Source organism: Canis aureus, chromosome 18 (genome assembly GCF_053574225.1).
Source record: "Canis aureus isolate CA01 chromosome 18, VMU_Caureus_v.1.0, whole genome shotgun sequence".
In the NCBI taxonomy this organism is placed as follows: Eukaryota; Metazoa; Chordata; class Mammalia; order Carnivora; family Canidae; genus Canis; species Canis aureus.
The window spans coordinates 50,070,052-50,089,354 of record NC_135628.1 but is presented as its reverse complement, the minus strand read 5'-3'; the positions used below and the strand labels follow the sequence as shown (position 1 = coordinate 50,089,354).

General features: G+C 36.6%; 1 protein-coding gene across 5 annotated transcripts in view; it reads left to right on the top strand.

Annotated features, from left to right (window-relative positions):
* The first annotated feature begins 5,800 nt into the window (after positions 1-5,800).
* POT1 (protection of telomeres 1) overlaps positions 5,801-19,303 on the top strand; it is an 85,835-nt gene continuing 72,332 nt past the window's right edge. Inside the window, exons 1-4 of one of the 5 annotated variants that reach the window (XM_077857190.1) lie at positions 5,801-5,938; positions 6,720-6,903; positions 15,737-15,809; positions 19,054-19,145. In XM_077857190.1, the coding sequence (XP_077713316.1) occupies positions 6,781-6,903; positions 15,737-15,809; positions 19,054-19,145 (288 nt within the window). In that variant the 5' untranslated portion in view covers positions 5,801-5,938; positions 6,720-6,780. Of the gene's footprint in view, positions 6,246-6,719; positions 6,904-15,736; positions 15,810-19,053; positions 19,146-19,303 lie in introns of those variants that run through there. The other 4 variants (XM_077857191.1, XM_077857189.1, XM_077857188.1 and 1 more) reach the window with 4 other exon arrangements.

The window sequence follows — 19,303 nt, the reverse complement described above, 5'->3', positions numbered from 1 at the left end:
GTCTATTTTCTCATTCTCTCATTTAGTATTGGATTTTGCTAAGTGAAGATTGCTGGTGATGTTAGATGTCTTGTACCTATGAATTCCCTCCTTTCACCTGAAACAAGGCTGCTTTTGACAGCTAGTAACAGAAAACTGAAAATTCAAAACAATTTAAATAAGGAAATGTGCTAGCTCATATGACTAGAAATTCAGAGATATGTCAGGTTTCAGAGTTAGTATATTCAAGGGCTTAACACTACCATCCAGTCTGTATTAAAAAAAAAAAAATCTGACATTCTGCAGAGTCACCATAGACTGGCTTCACCTTGAATTTGGTTTTTTTTTGGTCATGGAATGGATGCCAGGAGTTACTGGTCTACAGGTGTCCTCACTTGGTCCAGGAAGACAGGAGGCTACGTTATCTCCATGGAGAAACAGAAAAAAAAAAGAAAAAAAAAAAAAAAACCCTCTCCCAGTAGTCCCCAGCAAATATCCCTTCATCTCTCCTTGGGTTGCTTTGGGTTACATGCTCCTTCCTGAATCTATAACTGTAGTAGAGAAGATAGGATTTTTTTCTGATGGAGGAATAGACAATTTGACATAAAGAAAATCAGGCATAAATGGAAAAAAAGAGGCTTTTATAAGATAAGGAAAAATGAGGGATGAGACTGATCAAGGTTAATATTTTAGCATTTGGAAGTCTAATAGGAATAGAATTATCAGATTACTTGAAGCACATAAAAAACTCTTAATAGATATAAATGACAAAACAAAAAAAACCCATGTATTTCCTTTTTATCTTTTTAAAAAAATTCTAACATACTTACAAGACTGTTAAACAAACATGCCTCTAGACCTTGGACACATTTATACCATCTTAATAAGAAAATAAGTAGGAATGGCAGAGTATTTGTTTTTCTCCATCTGTTTTATTGCTTTGGCTGTGCCAGACCCTGACACTGCACTCTGGGTTGAATGTACCCTAATTAAGCTGAAGTTTTTCAAATGTGATTATATGGTAATCATTTCTATTCTGCTCTAATCATAGGAAAGATGTCTTGGACTATTTTTTTACTATTGAGAACTAGATAAAAGCAGGGCCAACACAAATGATATTTTATCCTCTAATTAATACAGTAGCTACAACCCTATCATTCTAACACATAATCTTTGATGAGCAAGTTGTGGGAAGAAAGGATACACTGTCATTTAGCCATAGAAAGTCTCGCTGTTGTACACAGGTGAAAAATGAATAAAATACCCTCAGTATTATCAAGAGAACTCTGTGATGTTGACTTTTCCATTCCTGAAAAAACTGTATGAGTGTAATGAATAAGTGCAGATTCTATTTAATAGGGGATCTGACAAAGTTACAAAATGTCTTTTTGTGTTAAAAATGCATTTTGAATCTAAAGCAAATGGTTCTCAATTATTTCAAATAACCATGATGAATTTAAAAAATAGGCAACGTCCTTATCAATTTTCCATTACTTAAAATCTTTCGTTATAAAGGTTTTAAAAGTGTGCCTATTTTGGGTCACTCAAAAAAGAGAAAAATATCAGGCTAATAAGTATCTACCTGCTATGGTGCTTTCCAACTTCAAGACCACTGACTTTCCAAAATGAACAAGTCATCAATGCAATTTTTTATTCTAAGATTACATAGAAATAAGGTTCTACATGTGAGTGTTATTGCAGGATTTTCCAGGACATATCCTCATGGTATACAATAAAGGGTATGTATAAAAGAGATACTCTAAACTCTAGAAGACCCCTACTTTTATAGCGTTAAGAAGTTGAAAGATCTTATTTATCCTCATGTCTGTTAATTTCCAGCAGGTCTTTTTCTCTTATTTTTCTTCATCTCCCTTCTGTGTGTTCTGCCTCAATTATACTTGAATCAATCTGAACATAAACCAAGTTCTTTGCTTCCTTACTGTGAGCTCAGGAACTTTAGTAAAGACTTTTCTTTTATTTATTTATTTTTTTTTTTGGAATCGGTGAATGGAAGACAGAACAAGCATCAGAGAATACACACCTTCTAGCTTTTTGATAGCTTCTCTTCATTTTCTCTTTCCTACCTCTACAGAGAAACCTGAAAAACCAACCATATTCTTAGGCATCATTCTTCCCCTACATTGGCACCTGCAAGTCTTGGTTTTATTCTATAAGCCTGCTTCTCAGAGAATCTTTTTCTGAATTAATACTTATGTTAATTTTTGTAAATGCAAGGTTTTTTCCAAGTCAACATATATCATTAGTATAACTCAACAGAAGGCTATCCCTGTTGAGTCAGCCTATCTTAACCCTTTTATGTACTATAAGTCACTAGATGCCACATGGCATGATCCAAAACAGATGAATGACCCTTTTCTCTTCATGTGAAAATCTTGGCCCTTCTTGCTTAGTTCAGACCTTGCTTTGCACACTTGAATTCCCTGTTATGCTACCTTCCTAATATGCACTAAGTGATTACAAACCTCATCATTTAAATTTATAATTTAAACATAAATTTGCTATAAATTTGTGTTTGAATTATTTTGTTTCAAATATATAACAATATAAAAATTTGATGCTTCATTGAAATAGGATTTTATAAATTGATCTAGACATTCAATAGGATTGGACCAAAATGCTCTTAGATTACAAGGAAATGAACTCTAACCAGTGTAGCAGAGATAGGAAATCTGCTACGGAATCTCAGAAAACAATAGAAGATGATATTGTCAAACTATAGGGATGTAACATGGTGACAACAGCTTGGAGAAAGACAGTAAATCGCAATAGGAAGAGGTTAATGATGCAGCAATTATTGCCAAGATAATAAATTTGAAGTGCTGGGTGACCAGGAAATTCAATTCAAAGTTTCCGGTTAAAATCTAAATAGTAAAGAGCAATGTGAAAATGCTAACAAGAGAGAAATGTATCAGAGAGAAACTTAGCATATCTGACTCCATAGTGCTTCTGTTTCTTTTGCTGCTGTGACCTAAAGCTGAGAATTTCTGCTTAGCCCTGCATATGGGCATGTTACAGCTAAGATTTGTAAAAACTGCTTTTTTACCCCAAATCTACCTCATCCAAGGAGATAAGTAAACGTAATAGAAATGACTATGCTATGTTTAAGAAATGGCATCATGAGATTCCTGTATGCAAAGATCAAGAGACCAAAGACAGAAGTTACACAACCTTCCTGGGATGTCTACAGAGGTCCGTTACCTTTTGACTCCAAATTCCTTCCCTACTTTCTCCTTTTGCTAACACAAAAGAAGTCTGAATTTCATGCCAGGGGAGATGGTTGTTTGGGATCACAGTCCAACATCTCCTCTGTTTGCTGGCCTTCCAAATAAAGTTGCTTTCCTTACCCCAACATCTTGCCTCTCAACTTATTGGCCTACTGTGTGGTGAACAGGAGTTTGGTCTCCATTACAGAAGTCCCAGACATTTGCAGTTTAATTCCTTTTATCTCTGCACAATTACTTATAAACAGCACTATATCTTTATGTATATGCTTTTATTAATAAAAATACCCACTTTTTACTGAGACTGTCATTTTAACTTTTTAAAAATCGAGGATTTCATATTGTAGTATGAAAAACTGACATGACTGTAGCCATTTTGAAATAGAGCCAGAGTGGCCACTGCAGAGAAACTGCTTTATCTATCTTTGAACTGGGCCATAAACTTTGGACTGGGCAAAACAGCAATTGTTCTAAGCAACTGCTTGAGAACAGATATCCTGATTACAAGACCTGAACTTTCCTGAAGATAGAATTAGTAGTCAATGTATAACCTAGAATAACTTGTTAACACCTACAGAAAACATTTTTTCCCTTTTCAACTCATGTAATGGGCTCCCTTTCATTTCCTCATCAAAACCTTTGCTTTCACCCTACAAACTGGACACTTTTTGAGTTTCTACCTGGTTCTGTGCTCTGTGAATTGCAATTCTTTGATCCCCAAATAAAACACTTATTTGCCTCTCACTGTGGTTATTTTCAAGTTAACAGTAGTTTTTGTATAAAAAATTTCTTCACTGCACTTTAAAAAATGGCATCTTGTAATAATACATTATTAGTCTTGGATTTTATTTTTTCAGTCTTGGAGCTCTTTATGCTGTTTTAATACAACACATAGAAAAACAGTAATAATTGTTTTAATATATGACTTCAGGGCCTTATCTAGTTGATCCACTCTTTTTTCTCTGATTGAACTTAAGTTGTATCGGATAGTCACATTCAATTTTCTTTGTTTATAGAACAACTAGTCACTAATGTGAGAGAAAGCAGTATCAGCTCTGGAGTCATAGGCATCCACCCAGCTCTGCCACTAAGTGGGAAATAGTGAGCGAGAAACAAGATTGTAAGTTACTTGGATGTACATGAAGCATTTAGGTTGTAGAGAAACAGAAAATCACAACCAAAAAAGCAGTTACAATATCTTCATCAGAATAGAATATGGACATTTATAGCCTAACTAGAGGAGGAGAAAAACTTTAAAAGATTCTGTTGATATAGGAAAAGAAGCAAACTAAACACGTGGCAACAAAATGAAAATGCGTTTTAGAAAAATGAACAAGAAATAATAAAGAGAGTGAAGAGTGCCCTTTTGGCTTAGCAACAAAGAAGTCTTCAGTGATCTTGGTAAAGGCAGTTCCAGTGTAATAATGGTGTGGGGATGGCGCCAAGATGGAGAGGTGGAAGCCAAAGGTGAGCAAAGAGGAACATATTCTCCCGAGCATTTATTCATTCAACAAATACATAGCTCCTACTAGCTCCTGCAATATGCCTGCCACTGCGCAGGCTCTAAGCATTTAGCAGTGAACAGTTCTTCCTGCCCTTAATAAGCGTAGGCTGTGGAAGAAACATTTAAATGCTAACGGGAAAGTATAAAGAGAAGCTGAAAATATGGTGAGAGAAGATACATAACTAATGAAGGTGGGGAAATGAAAGTGGCCAGAATCCAGAGCCAACGTGGACTACACTTAGGGAGAAGGCGTAGTATTTCTGAGTCGGGCGAGGCCAGGGTAAAGAACAAGAGGTCTAAGCCCTACTTGGGACTGTTTCCTTGAAGTGGACAGCTCAGCTCAGCTCAGCTCAGCTCGCCTCCGGTCCCCGCTGGTTTGTGCATGGCCTGTGCATACAGAGGGGTGAGGGGAAAGAGAAGGCGGGTCACAGAAGGTTTCCTGCTAAAAAAAAAAAAAAAAAAAAAGTAGTTACTTCAAACATAGCTATTTCCTCCTGCAAATAAGTATCCACAGCAGATATTTAGTCCAAATTAGCCCTGGAAATCTTTATGTAATTATTACATCCTGTCTTTGCATTGAGGTGGTTTCACCTTCATCAAATGATCAGAAACAGAAATTAGCCAAAGATTCATTTACTAATACGTCTTATTAATTACACCCCCAAGCCATAGCCCTGTAGACCAACGAGGTTAATCCAACCTATCTAAAAATAGCATTACTCATTGATGGAATTATTTCTTTGTGAAACCTTTGTTGGGGTGATTGCTTCTGAGGTAGAAAACCCGGAGTCACCGGAAGGGCCCTGCCCACAGGCGCTTCTAATCTCAGATTCCGCCGGGGTTTTCAAAAAGGCTTTTTACTGGTTGCAGGATTTATGAATCTCCCAGCGGACCGTCCCAGCTTCCCGGCCCGCGTCTACAGCCGGGACGGCGGGAGACTGACAGGAGGCGGGGCTAAGGGGAGCAGCGCAGGTTCCGACCGCGGCTGTACCACGGCGGGTCCCGCTCCTGGCCTGCACCGTCTCCGTACGGCGTGGACCTTCCAGGTTACCTTAGGCCTAGGAATCAGCATGCAGGTCGCCCTCCGCGGGCCCGGGAGCGGTAAATTTCGCCCTGGAGACCGTGTACGCATGCGCGGGGCCTGGGCCGCCAGCGTGCGTGTGACGTCACGGGCGTGCCCTTCCAAACTTCCTTGTTTTTCTCTAGAGCGGGGGTAAGTGAATCTCTAAGTCGGTTTGGAGTTCGTTGCAGGGGTGCAAAGTGATTCGGGTTGTGAACAGGTATGATAAGGAGACTGGTTTAGCCAACGTCAAAATGTGTAGTAATTGCAGAAAGACCCTGTCTTTAGCGTGAGCCTGCTTGGTGCTTTGGGAGCAGCTGACTTGAGTTGGTCCAAGTCCCCGCCCTCGTGGAGCTCAGCTGTCTTGCGGAAGGTTGATGCGCGCACGTTAAATTTTAATTTCGACACTAGTGCGTGTCCCGCCCAAAAGCTTTGAGAAGACTGAACCTGCAAAGCACAGGTTAGTATCAGTTCAGTAGTCCTTTCGATTGTATAGAGGCTGGAGGGAGGAGGCCCCGGGTATATTTTGGGGTAATAAGCTTCTGGTGCCCAATTTGAGTACACAGTATTACGACTGCCAAAGAGATTAAAAAAGAAAACCTATACGTTTCTGTCCCCCTTCCCTTCCCCAGTAACTTGTACACTTTAAAGCACGGTTTTGGTAAAAAAGACATTGTTAGTGTAGTTTTCACAGATTCTAAAACTGGCTTTTAGAGGGATTTCTTTAAAAAGAAACTAAATAGAAAAGGCCTGAGTTTCGATGTCTTAGGGGAAATACGTGTATTGATCCTTATAATAAAATTGTAGAATAATCCACTCCACCCCAACGGGGATTGCTAATGAATTTAAAGGAAAGGAAAAAGCAAAACGAAGTCAAAAAAGCTTAAAATTATTGACTACACTTTGGGTAAAACACTGGTCTTTGTGTTTTCAGCAGCAGGCTGTCAACTTCCTAATTGAATTTGCTTTCGACAATATTTTGAAGCAGATCTGATATGCCACTTGAATTAATAAAAGAAGTGAATGGAGTACCTGAGGTTGAGCTGCTAGGTGAATTAAACAAAGTAGAGTTCAGGTCTCTACAACCAGGTTGTGATTATAGCAAGAAATATATCCAGGTAAGAATTTTCATAACTCCGAATGCTTTTTTTTTCTTCCAAAAGAAATGCTCATTTTTTTAGGTTGAGCTTATTTGTAGGAGTTGTTTTAGGTATAGTTTTACATGTGTCATAATGTTTGTGACTACTTTTTTTAAGATTTTTTATTTATTCATGAGACAGAGAGAGAGAGGCAGAGGGAGAAGCAGGCTCCATGCAGGGAGCCTGGCGTGGGACTCGATCCCAGGTCTCCAGGATCAGGCCCTGGGCTGAAGGTGGCACTAAATCGCTGAGCCACCCGGGCTGCCCTATTTGTGACTATTTTGATGCTGTTATTCTTATTTAGCATTCATTTAGCAAACGTTGGATTCTTTTGTGATACACTGTAGTAAGTTTTGAGGGTACAAAGATAATACGGTCCTTGAGCTAAAGGGGACTGAATTCTTTTAGGTGGACAGGTTACCTTCTCTAATTATAATTAATGAATTGGTTTTAGAATTGTGGTATGTGAACACTTTGGTTCTGACTAGTTAGGAAAGTGGAGAGAACCTTTGGTTCTGACTAGTTAGGTCAGGAAAGTGGAGCTGGAACTTAAAAGATAACTAAGATTATACCTTCCAATTTGGGTATAAGCAATCATCATGTGCATGTTGAAGAATTTGGATGTTATCCTAAACACTACGGGAGACCATAGATTTTAAGCAGGATGAAGACATGATTCACTCTGTGTTCAAATTACTCTGCCTTCTGGGTGAAGAACATATCAGAAAGGGCAAGATTAGAGGAAGTATGTTTAATTAGGTAAAAGATAGTTGCAGTAATCTAGTTTAGAGGTGATGCTGGTCTGAACCAGAGTCAGAGGAGATGATGGGAAGGAGACAGACAAAATAGTAATGTAATAATAATAACAAAAGTTAACATTGAGCTCTTTCTATGAGTTAGGTAGTATTTTAAGTGCTTTACATATATCAACTCATTTAATCATCACAAAACCCTGTAACTTGGGTCCTGTTGTTCTTTGACTGTGAGGATCCTGCATTTCCAAAAGGTTAAGTGGCCTGAGATACAGTTAATAAGTAGTTGACCTGGTGTTAGAATCTAGACATTCTGCTTGGAACTGATAGAATATAAGAAGCAGCAGGTCTTGGAAAACAATTAGATTAAAGAGGTAAAGAGTTCAGGAAATTTACATGTTTTAAGTCCTAACAACCCTGGGAAGATAATAAGCATGTGTTTAGGAAGAAAGATGATGAGTTCTGTTTTGGATATCTTTCAGAGGTTTTTGGAGGGATCCAGGTGCCAGTGTCCCATAGGCAAATAGATTTGGGGTTCTGGAAGTCAAAAGAGTTCCTACTCAGGGACATTTGGGCCAAAGAATAAAATGAGATTTGTTGAAGGATGTCAAGAAGGTAGCATGAATAAGAGATAGATGATCCAGAGGTGTAGGAGATAAAACAGGAGAGAGTGGTGTCTGTATATTTAGTAAGGTAAGTTTCAAGGAGTAGTATCAGTAACTCTTACGTAAGTTGCTCTTTGGTAAGCACTCTCCTAAGTGCTTTACATATGTTCCCTCTTTCACTTGTAGTGGCTGAGCTGACATTTGAATTTTCATTGGCTTGGCTCTTAACCAGAGCATTATGTTGCTGCTAGATACCCAGTCTAAGGTCTGAAAAATTATCTGTTAGATTTAATAACCAAGAAAGTATTGGTCACTTGGAAAGACTAGGGTTGCTGGGTCGACTTTTTTAGTGGTTTGAGGATTGAATGTTGGGTGAGAAAAAAATGTTTTTCAAGGAGTATGTTGTGGCATTTTGATATTTTGGTTATGGAAGTCATAGTCCTGAAATAGGAGTAGAAGGTTTTTAATTTTAGCCTAGTCAGTTTTGCATTTGGTTAACAGTGACTGACTTTCATACTACCTAAAATCAATTTCACAACTACTGCACTAAAGTGAAATAAATTCAGTTATTTTTTTATTTAATCTGCATTTTCTTTCTTCTACTCTGCTCTCACTCTGTCCCCCTTTCCCCAGTACACTTAAACTCAAAATCACAGGCCATGGTCGCAAACTTTCTTCAATAGCAGTTTAGCATCCTGAAAAGGAACGGAAGCCCTGGAGACAGGCTGGCTGGATTGAAGCACAGATCCACCATTTACTAGCTATGTGATTGGGGAAGTGATTTTACCTGCCTGTGCCTTATTTTTTTCATTTATAAGCTAGGAATTATAATAGAACCTACTTCATAAAAATGCAATGAAGATTAAATGTAAAGCGCTTACTTAATGAATTTTAAGCCTTCAGTAAATGCTGGTTATTGTGGTAAAGATATTGCTACCATTAACAGCATGTTTTTGGACAAGGAATTTACCTAGTGTCATAGTTTTCAGTGAAAATAATGTACCATAATCTCATTGACCAAAGATAGAATTATTTTGCAGTTAGTGAAACTCAAGCTTCAAAGACTTTACTTGACCAAGCCTAAGACCATGTTCGGAGTTTTAGAAATGAATTTACATTTTCATATCTGTAAAATTTACACAAGTGGGATGTTTTAACCTAACATGGTTAAAGATTGCTGTCTCTTTCCATTTTGACATCCCCCCTCCATCACATTTACTGTCTCATCAAGTGGCATTGGAATGGCTGAGAACATTTTTGCAATATGTAGTTAAGGGGTAGTTGACTTGTACAATAGGTTTAGTGGGATATATTTGTGTGATTTGCAGTTACTGCCATTTATAGCTGGGATATGCCAGTTCTGTAGAAGTGTTTGCAGGGACATTCCAACTCACTGGGTAGCATGGAAGAAAAGTATGGAGTCAAAAGTTGTACCAGGGCATGAATATATACTGTCAACACCGAGCATGGGGTGTATATACTTTGTGGATGAAAATAGGTACCAAAGCTAGAAATCTGAAGCTACTTCAAGGACAATTGTTACAAATCTTGTATCTTATATATAAGAAAGAAACTTAATAGAAATTTTTCAAACTTGACCACAGTCCTAAAAATTTACATGAGGCTATTAATAATGAGTGGCGAAGGTAAATACAATTGCTGTAAACTATCAATAACAAAAGTAATTGTGATTTTTAAAAATATTCCATTTTATAATAAAATGATACATTTGTTGTAAAGGAATGAAGAGAAGGGATGCATTTAAATGTAAGATTAAAGAATTAACATTGGGGAGAGTTAATAACAGGGATATGTCTAAATATGTTGTTACTGATTTGTGATTTCTGCAAGATTGTAATTTTTTTGAGATTTATTAGGACTTACTAGGTCACCATGTGGTTTCCTTTCCTGAACCTTCCATGTGTACTTGACAGAAATGTGTTTTTAGTAATTGTCAGATCTGGCAGTCTGTCAATGTTAATGGTTTAAACTTGTATGATTGTGTTTTCAGGTCTTCTGTGTTCGTACTGATTTTATTTCTCCTTGTTCTATCAATTACTGGACTGGACTGTCCTGTGCCTGTGTATGACTTTTCTTTGAATTTTTCCTTATGTATATAACTGAACTTCTTGTATCTATGAGTCAATGTTTTTCATCAAATTAAGGAAATTATTGGATGTGTTTCTTGGAATTTTTTTTTCTACCACATGATTATTTTCTCCTTTCAGGATATCAGTTACATGTATATTTGTATGTTAAGCTTTTTGATATTGTCCCATAGGTCTCTGAGGTATTGTTCCATTTTCTTCAATTTTATTTTGGTTTTTGGCTGAGTGAAATTTTCCAATTAATTTCTATTGATCTGCCTTCAAGTTCATTGAATGTTTTTTCTGCCATATCCAATATTCTGTTATAGATAGTGAAATTTTCGTTTTAGTTGTTGTACCTAAATTAGGGACTAAGGAGAGAATGTAACATGAGGGAGGTGGGGGCTTTATTAGTGAAATGGGTCTGATAGTGAAAGAAAGAGAATATTGCTACATTTCAGTTTTTCTTTTCTTTTCTTCTTTTCTTTTCTTTTCTTTTTTTTATTTCTTTTCTTTTCTTTTTTCTTTCTTTTCTTTTCCTTTTTAAAGAATTTATTTTTTCATTCATGAGAAACGCAGAGAGAGAGAGAGAGAGAGAGAGGCAGAGACACAGGCAGAGGGAGAAGCAGGCTCCACGCAGGGAGCCTGATGTGGGACTCAATCCCAGGAAGGACTCCAGAATCACTCTCTGAGCCAAAGGCAGGCACTAAACCACTGAGCCATGCAGGAATCCCCTAGTGTTACTTTTCTAATCAATATTCTTCATTTAGACATTTGTTACATATTTTATTCTTCTGTTTATTCTCCATTTCCCTGGTGTTTTTTTTTTTTATATGAAATACAGTTTTAGGGATTACAGTTGATTTTCTACCTCATTGCATTTAAAGTCTTATCAGCTACTTCTTAGCATTGTCAAAGTTATTTTGCATTTGGCTGATTAGTGTGATGTTTTTTATGTACTTTATTAATAAAGTGCTGTGATTCAGTTTTCTTTCTAACAAATCATTAATACAAGTTATTACTGAGTTGTACTATTGTAGCAGTTTTATTTTGTGTGCTTGATATAGAGGCATTTAAATAATGCAGTTGTTTGCTAATTTTTTACTTTTCTCCTGATTATGCAGTCTACTAACTGTATTTTCCTATTTTTGTTTTTTTTTTAAATTTTTGTTCCTACTTATATTAGTGAAATATTTTTCAGTTTTAGTCCTTTTATTGCAATAATTCCTTTTAGCTGTAAGTGAACATGTTAGTATTCAGTAGGGTTAAAACTAGGAGATACCTTTTACTTATTTCTCATGAGTATCACATTTTCATGAACAATCCTCACTTTTTTAAAAAAATGTTATGTCAAAGTATATGATTTCTGTCCTTTCATATATCTGAGTGAGTCTCTTATTTTACAGATCTCAATTAGAATTGCATATCCTTTTTTAACTTGCAGATACCTCTTGTGTTTCTTGAATTTTGTTAAATGCATTTTACTGTTTAATTCACTGTTTTTAGTGTACAATTCTGTAAGATGTGGCATATGTATAAGAACATATAACCACAAACATAATTAGGCTGTAGAACAGCCCGTGGTCCCCCACCCCCCAAATGTTATAGTCAGCTGCTTCTCCAATTCCAACCTCTGGCAAACACTTTTTTTTTTTTTTTAAGATTTTCTTCATTTATTCATGAGAGACACACAGAGAGAAAGAGAGAGAGAAAGAGAGAGAGGCAGAGACGCAGGCAGAGGGAGAAGCGGGCTCCATGCAGGGAGCCTGACGTGGGACTCGATCCTGGGTCTCCAGTATCACACCCTGGGCTGAAGGCAGGTGCTAAACTGCTGAGCCCACCTGGGCTCTGGCAAACACTTTTTACCAATTTTCTGACCGTATGCTTTTGCCTTGTAAGAACACCATGTGAGTGGAATCCTACACTAGGAAGCCTTTTGAGTCTGGCTTCTTTCACTTAGTATGATGCATTTGAGATTCTTCCAGGTTGTTATGTTGGTCAGTACTATTCCTTTTTATTGGTGACTAGAATTCCATCACAGTCCATTTCTTCATTCCTCAGTGTATCAGCATTTGGATTTTTCCCAGTTTTTTATAATGATGAATAAAGAAGCTATAAACGTTAATGTACAAATTTTTTATGTAAACATAGGTATTTATTTGGGTAAATGTCAAGTGGTCAAATAGTTCTCAAGCAACAGTGTATAATCCAACCTGTAGGTTGGGGTGCTGCAGTTCAGTAGATTTGGCTGGTCAGAAGGAGCCAAAAAGTTTAGGTTCATACTGTGCACAAAAGCATTTGTATCCCATCTGAGAGGCACTGACTTTAGAAAAACTCCACTCTTAGAGTGGAGATGATACATTTTTAATATCTAATATTAATTCAGTTTTATCCTGAAAGCTAACATGAAGTTTCTGGAGTATAGGCCAACTATTATTTTTACTGTCAGCAATGACTGCATCAGTTTTCTATCCCCCATCTCCTCCTTCAAGGCAATACAGTGAGGATCAAAAGTCTTCCCATGTGTGTAGGGGGGATTTCTCGCACTATAGAAAAGGAACCTTGAAATTATGAATCTGGGAGTTTATATAAGATACCTCTCCAATTTCACCCTCCCCTCCTGAGAGATGGAGAGAAGCCTCATCTCCTGAATGTAAATACGTCATTTACAGTGTAAAGGAATGTCTCTAGTTCTCCTCCATACTAAAGGCATACATACTCCCTTTGGAAACAGTTTACAGTTGTTGAGGACCCTCAAGAAAGGATATAGATGAGTCAGGCAGCACAGATTGATGGTCTGCCAGCCTTAAGGCCCCTGGTTCAGTCCTAGTACTTCAGTTTAGTCCTTGTTTTCAGGGAGACCACTTGAGGGCAGTCAGTTAAATCTGGCCTTGGCCATTTCATTTACTCTGTAAATTGTGGAAACATTTGAAAGTATCTTACGTGGAAGGTACAGGAGCTGGGCCATGTCCTGCTTGGCTCATGGTTAGAGCCATCTGGTTGGGGGTGGGTGTGGTGCAGTTAGTTAACTTTCAGAGCCCCTCGTAGTTTGTGAGAGCAGCTCTAGTGCCTTTTCCTTTGGAGTGAGGGGTGGGGAGGGCTTCTGGAATCGTTATAAAAGACAAAGATTAAAATCCCTTCCTTCCCCTGTACTTCCTGATGTTTAAGGAGTTCCTTTCCCTGGTTTAGGGACTTCTCCCCAGGTTCTAGGCATCTTTCCCTAGATGCCAGAGTTTTTGACTCTGTTATTAAAATCTGTGTGTCCCATTCCAGAAACCATAATGTCACATTTTCCCATCATTCTAGACTCTCCTTTGAGCTTTCATCCAGTTGGATCAAGTGCAGGAGTAACAAAAGCACCTGTTTGATTGTACCTGGAAATGTGTGGGTCTTTCTGGTAGGCATTTAGTGTGGTATATTGAGTTAATATAGTTAGAAGTTGAGATTTGGGATTTGTTGTTGTTCTGGTTACTTCAGTGCACTATAAGCTTTAAATCCTTTAGAGTTACATTGTATTTAGAATGCAGGCTGGCTGGTTGGCCAGAGGGCTTTTTCTCATTGCCTATAGTTTTAGGTCTTTGTGTTTACCTTCAGTTCAAGTTTCTCTCCTAGCTCTTATGGGACACCTGAGTGGCTCAGCAGTTGAGCGCCTGCCTTTGGCCCAGGGCCGGATTCCCGGGTTTCTGGATCGAGTCCCACATCCAGCTCTTGGCATGGAGCCTGCTTATGTCCCTACCTCTCTCTGTGTCTCTAGTGAATAAGTTTCTCTCCCAGCTCTTGATCCTCTGTCCTAGCAGTAGGTCATATTAATTTCTACTGGACACTCATTAGTCTTTTGGTAACTGGATGTTCTTTGTTCGGGCTTAGCCTCAGTCTTGTCAGACTGAGTGGCCTGGGTCTTGTGGGTGAGGTCTTCCCCGTGATTCTGTCTTGTCACTAGCTGTCCTGGCCCTCATCCCTGTATACCTATTTTCCCTTATCCCTTGAAAAGCTGGAGAACATTTTTTTTTTTCTGCAGTGGGTTTTCACCAAAGCTCTAATGAGATTCATCGGTTTGTTGCCCTTCTCCCAGCAGTTTAAGGACTTTGTATTGAAAGAAAGATGGGGAAGGTCTAGGCAGGGTTTTCTACAGTAACTGCTACTACCTTTGCCCTCACTCCTGGCCTGAACTTTGTCAGCTTTTTGGAGAAGAGCTTGTAAGTAGTTGTGAATTCCATTTGTGTTTGCAGTTCCCACAAGTTCCCTGTCTTCTAGCCTACAGTTGGCCTTTAGTAACTCATTAAAAATGTTAGATGAATTTTCTGACAGATGTCAGGCAGCATTTGCCATTTACATTAGGTAAGCAAGTACTTACTGCCCATCTCTCTGTAAAAGATCTTCCTTTTCTTTATATTTCTGAGAGACCTCATCTCACTGTTGTCCCTCTCTTACTGGAGGAGCTTCTCTTTTCCTAGATTTCTGGTTAGTTGGTTATTTTCTGACTTCAATTCTCTGGAAGGTCAAAAAAAAAGAAAAAGAAAAGGTTGAAATGTGTACATTGACCAACCTTTTGTTCTTTCCAGCTTTCTACCTCCTAAGCAAAACTATTTACTTTTGATGGAATCACGCACGGCTGATAGCCTTATTTTAATTTTCTTGATTCCTATCTTAAAAGTAAAATTGGTATATAAACATAGCTTTTTGTTGTTGTTGGCTATATCAAAGTCTGGAAGATGTGTATTACAGATCCATGTTTAAATTTTATTAAGTACATTTTATTTCTATGTGGAGTTTTCAAAGAGACCTATAATGTACTTATTCATAGGATTATTAAATTTTAGCACCAGCAAAAATTATAGAAACTACCTAGATTAAATACTTCATTTTTATCTGAGAGACTCTGATTAAATAGCTTTTTTAAGTTGATAGAGCCTGGTTAGTTACAGAAGAATGAGGACAAGACTTTATGTATGCTGTAGTTCATTTCTTTGTCTCCACTGCCCTTATTTATGAGATTACCACTTTGTGTTTTTTAATTATTCTTTAAATTAGCATTTGTTTTTTCTAGGAGCAAACTCTTCATTTTTCTTTAGTGGAGAACTGTATAGGTTAAAATCAAACTGAAGTTGAGCCAGCTCATCTTTATCTGTAAAATGAGGAATTGGATAATATTTAATGATTGTTTAAAAATTAAATTATGAATTTATATAATTAAGTCTTCTGAAATTTCTTCAGTAAAATTACTTTTGTCTCTTAAACATGGTGACTTGAACACAGTACTAATCAAAGTTTATTGCTTTTAAAATAGTTATTCCAATTTTAACTTATCTCTTGGTGTTGTGAGAAGCTCTTTTGGGTTTTCTGTATAACCATTTTTCTCTCATTTTAGGGAAAACTTTCACTTATTTCTTCTTTAACTTATGGTGGAAACAGAACAGCTGTTTTGAAGATTGCACTACAAGGTATACAATATAATAAGACCATTTCTGCTTCACCTTTTGCTTATAATCTACAGATGGATAACTTAATATGTATATGTACCCGTAAGCACAAAAATGATTTCTGGTGGGTAATACACACACCATAGTGTAAAAAACTACAGAATGAAATAAATTTTTTTACTAAATTTTCCCACACCATCTGTGCTTTTTCCCCCTCACTCATTTCTTTTATTTTACTTCAGATTCCTTTAATATCACATCTAGACTCTCATAATAGGTAACTGATCCCCCTACTTCTAGTTACACTAGTGTGACCTAAACAGCTTAGCAAACTTAACTTTATTAAAGCATTCCTTTCAGCATGTTATTTGTTACCTAGGTATAGTTATATGAGATTATTCCTTCTTCCTAGTAACCCTCAAATAATCCTGGTAAGCTAGGAAGAGCTACCATGATGTATTTGAGGACCAAAATAGATCTCCTCTGAAGCTTGAAATTGGATTGAAGAATGGCCTGCAGCAGTGAATGGGAAATGGACTTTGAATACAACATTCTGTAACTACTGAAAACCGGTTACATATTAGACACCATTAGGTATGAGAGATATAGCAGTGACCAAAACAAAGCCCCTGACTTCATGAAGTTTACATTTTAGGGGGGTAAATAAATTCAGTAAGTAATTATGTAAGTAACATTAGGTAGAAATGTGATCTGAAGAAAAATAAAGCATGATAAGGTAGTAGGCCTGACGAATCATCCTTTTGATATATTGTTAGGTTTGATTTACAAATATTTGGTTAAGGATTCTTACATCTAAGATTTATGAAGAATGTTGTTCCCATCTTTCTTTTTTTTTTAATTTTTTTTTTGTTGTTGTTGTTGTTCCCATCTTTCTTTTTTTGTAATGATTTTGAGTGATTTTGGTATCTGTAATGCTGTCCTCCTGAAAAGAGGTGTTAAGTGCCTCCTTCTCTTCTATTTTCTGGAAAAGTTTACCTACAGTTGCTTTTATTTCTTCCTGAAATGTTTGTAGAATTCATCAGTGAAGCCAACTGTGCCTGGAAATTTCTTTATGGGAAAGTTCCAAAGTTTCAAACCATAAGTTCAATGTCTTCATTTGTTATAGAGCTTTTCTTTTTTTATCTCTTTCCTTGAGTAAGCTTCAGTTTGTGTTTCCAAAGGAATTTATTTCATCTTAGTTGGCAAACATATTGGCAAAAAGTTACTCATAATGTATCTTTGATATACTTTTAATGTTGGTAGGATCTATAGGGATGTCCTGTTTCATTGATTTAATAATTTGTGGCTATTCTCTGCCTCATTTCTCCTGATCATTCTGGCTAGATATTTATTTTATTGATCTTTAAAATCAGCTTTTCTTTTCATTGATTCTTCTATTAATATGTTGTTATTTGATGTATATTTGGTGTACTATTCTAATATATATTTTTATAACATTATTTTATAACTTCTAATATTATATTTTTCAACTCTGAAAGTTCATTATGAGATTTTTTTAGTATCTTCCATTTCTTCTCATTGTGTTCATTCCTGGTAATTTTTTTACTGGATACCAAACATTTATAATTTTATATTAGCAAATGTTGTCTTTATTTATTATCCATTCTTTAAATATTATTTGTCTTTATTTGGGGATACATTTAATTATCTTGGAATCAGTTTGACGAGTGTTGTTGGGATGGGTATAGAACAGCCTTTATTTTCAGGCTAGTTTGGCCTTCTCACTGAGGAAATACCTTTCTGACAGTTGTACTCTTGAGGCTTGTGTGTGAGGATTCCATTCTGTCTGGTTGGAACCAGAACAATTCCTAGCCCTGTGTGCATTTCAGAATTGTTTTTGCCTATTCCTTTCAAGTGGTTCTTCATCTTCATGAGGTACTTGACTTCCGTGCACTTGGAGATCACCATTCAGCCAAAGACCTGAAGGCACCCATCTTCAGATCACCAGAGCACTCCCTGTGCTACTGTTCTCCTTTTGGCACTCTGCCCTGCAAATTCTAGCCACCTTGGTATCCTCATATCTGAACTCTTCTGAATTAAATGAGGGCTGCTGAGTTTTGTTTGGATTTTAGCTCCATTTTTTGCTGCCTAGAAGGTCTCCAGGAAGTAAGCTAGGGGTATTGCCTTGTTTTCCTTCTCAAAGAGATCATTTTCCTGCACTTCCTGTGGTCTGATATCTGACAACTGTTGTTTCATATATTTTTTCTTAGTTTTCTAGTCATTTTAAGACTGGAGAATAAACCTAGTCTGTAATAGTCCATCACGGCCAGACATAGATTTCTGATAGATCATTTAAGAAATTAACAGTGTGTTATATTTTGATTAGAAACTACTATGTTTTTGATTTGAGAAACATTAATGTTTCATTTTATGTATATACTTGTTTTGAGTAGTTGAAGAGATAAATGAAAGGAGGCAGTTGGCAGTTACGTGGTAGTTGTTTCACTGCTGAGTACCACCTGACCTGACAGTAGCAGATTCAAGAGTTCTAAGTCACACACAAAAAAAGACTGTCAGTTTGGGAAAGATCTTTCATATACTCTATAGATGCATAAAAATCTGATATAATGGCAGTTTCTTGGAGTAGTTGAGTATTTGAAAGCTGATACGATTGAGGCTTTCTTCAGATGATATAATTCTTAGCATTTGGCCCTGCTGCATTGGTTATAGTAGGTGACCTCTAGAGAGTGAAGATTGTGGACATTCTTTTTTCCCCCTCCAATTAAATTTCATTTTCAAAATCATAGGTAGTTTGGTCTTTACACACACTCTGTTCTTTTACTCTTCAATTTGTGCACGTTGGAGCAGAAAAATCCCACTTACATACATTAAAACAATGTATGAATGCTGTAAATTACTAGAAGTTCAGTAATGGTGAACCACTTTGGGCGTGATATATAGTCTAAAAATTCAATAATTATGCAACTTCTTTTGATTATAAACACGGAAAATAAATAGACATGGTTATTTTGTGCTGTTAATGTGATATTTATAGAAATTTATACAATATATTCTAGTTGAAGCTTGTTAAAATTTTGGTTTTAGTACCTAATAGATAATTGCATTATCTTTGCAATACTTAAGACATTAAACTAAAAGTGAACTATAATAAAAATTTTAATTATTCTTCATAATTACATTTTGAAGTAACTATAGTTTTTAGAATGTAGTTGTCATCAGTGCTTTTGTGTGTCTTAAACTGAATCTAATTAGTGTTTTTCTGTATGTGTGTTTTTTCTCCTAGAACAAGAAAATTCAAATTCAGACACCAACACAGTCAATGTACTATTTTTTGGAAAATTAGCAAAGGACTGTGCAAAAGTTTTCTATGAAGGGGTAAATTACTTTCATGTTACTTTGTTTTAGGAATATATTTAAAATTATAGATGCTATATTCATCCTATAGATCTTTTTTTGTTTGGTTTGTTTTTTGCTTTTTGTTTTTTGGGGTTTTTTTTTTTTTTACAGATTCATTATATATTTGCAGCTATGTA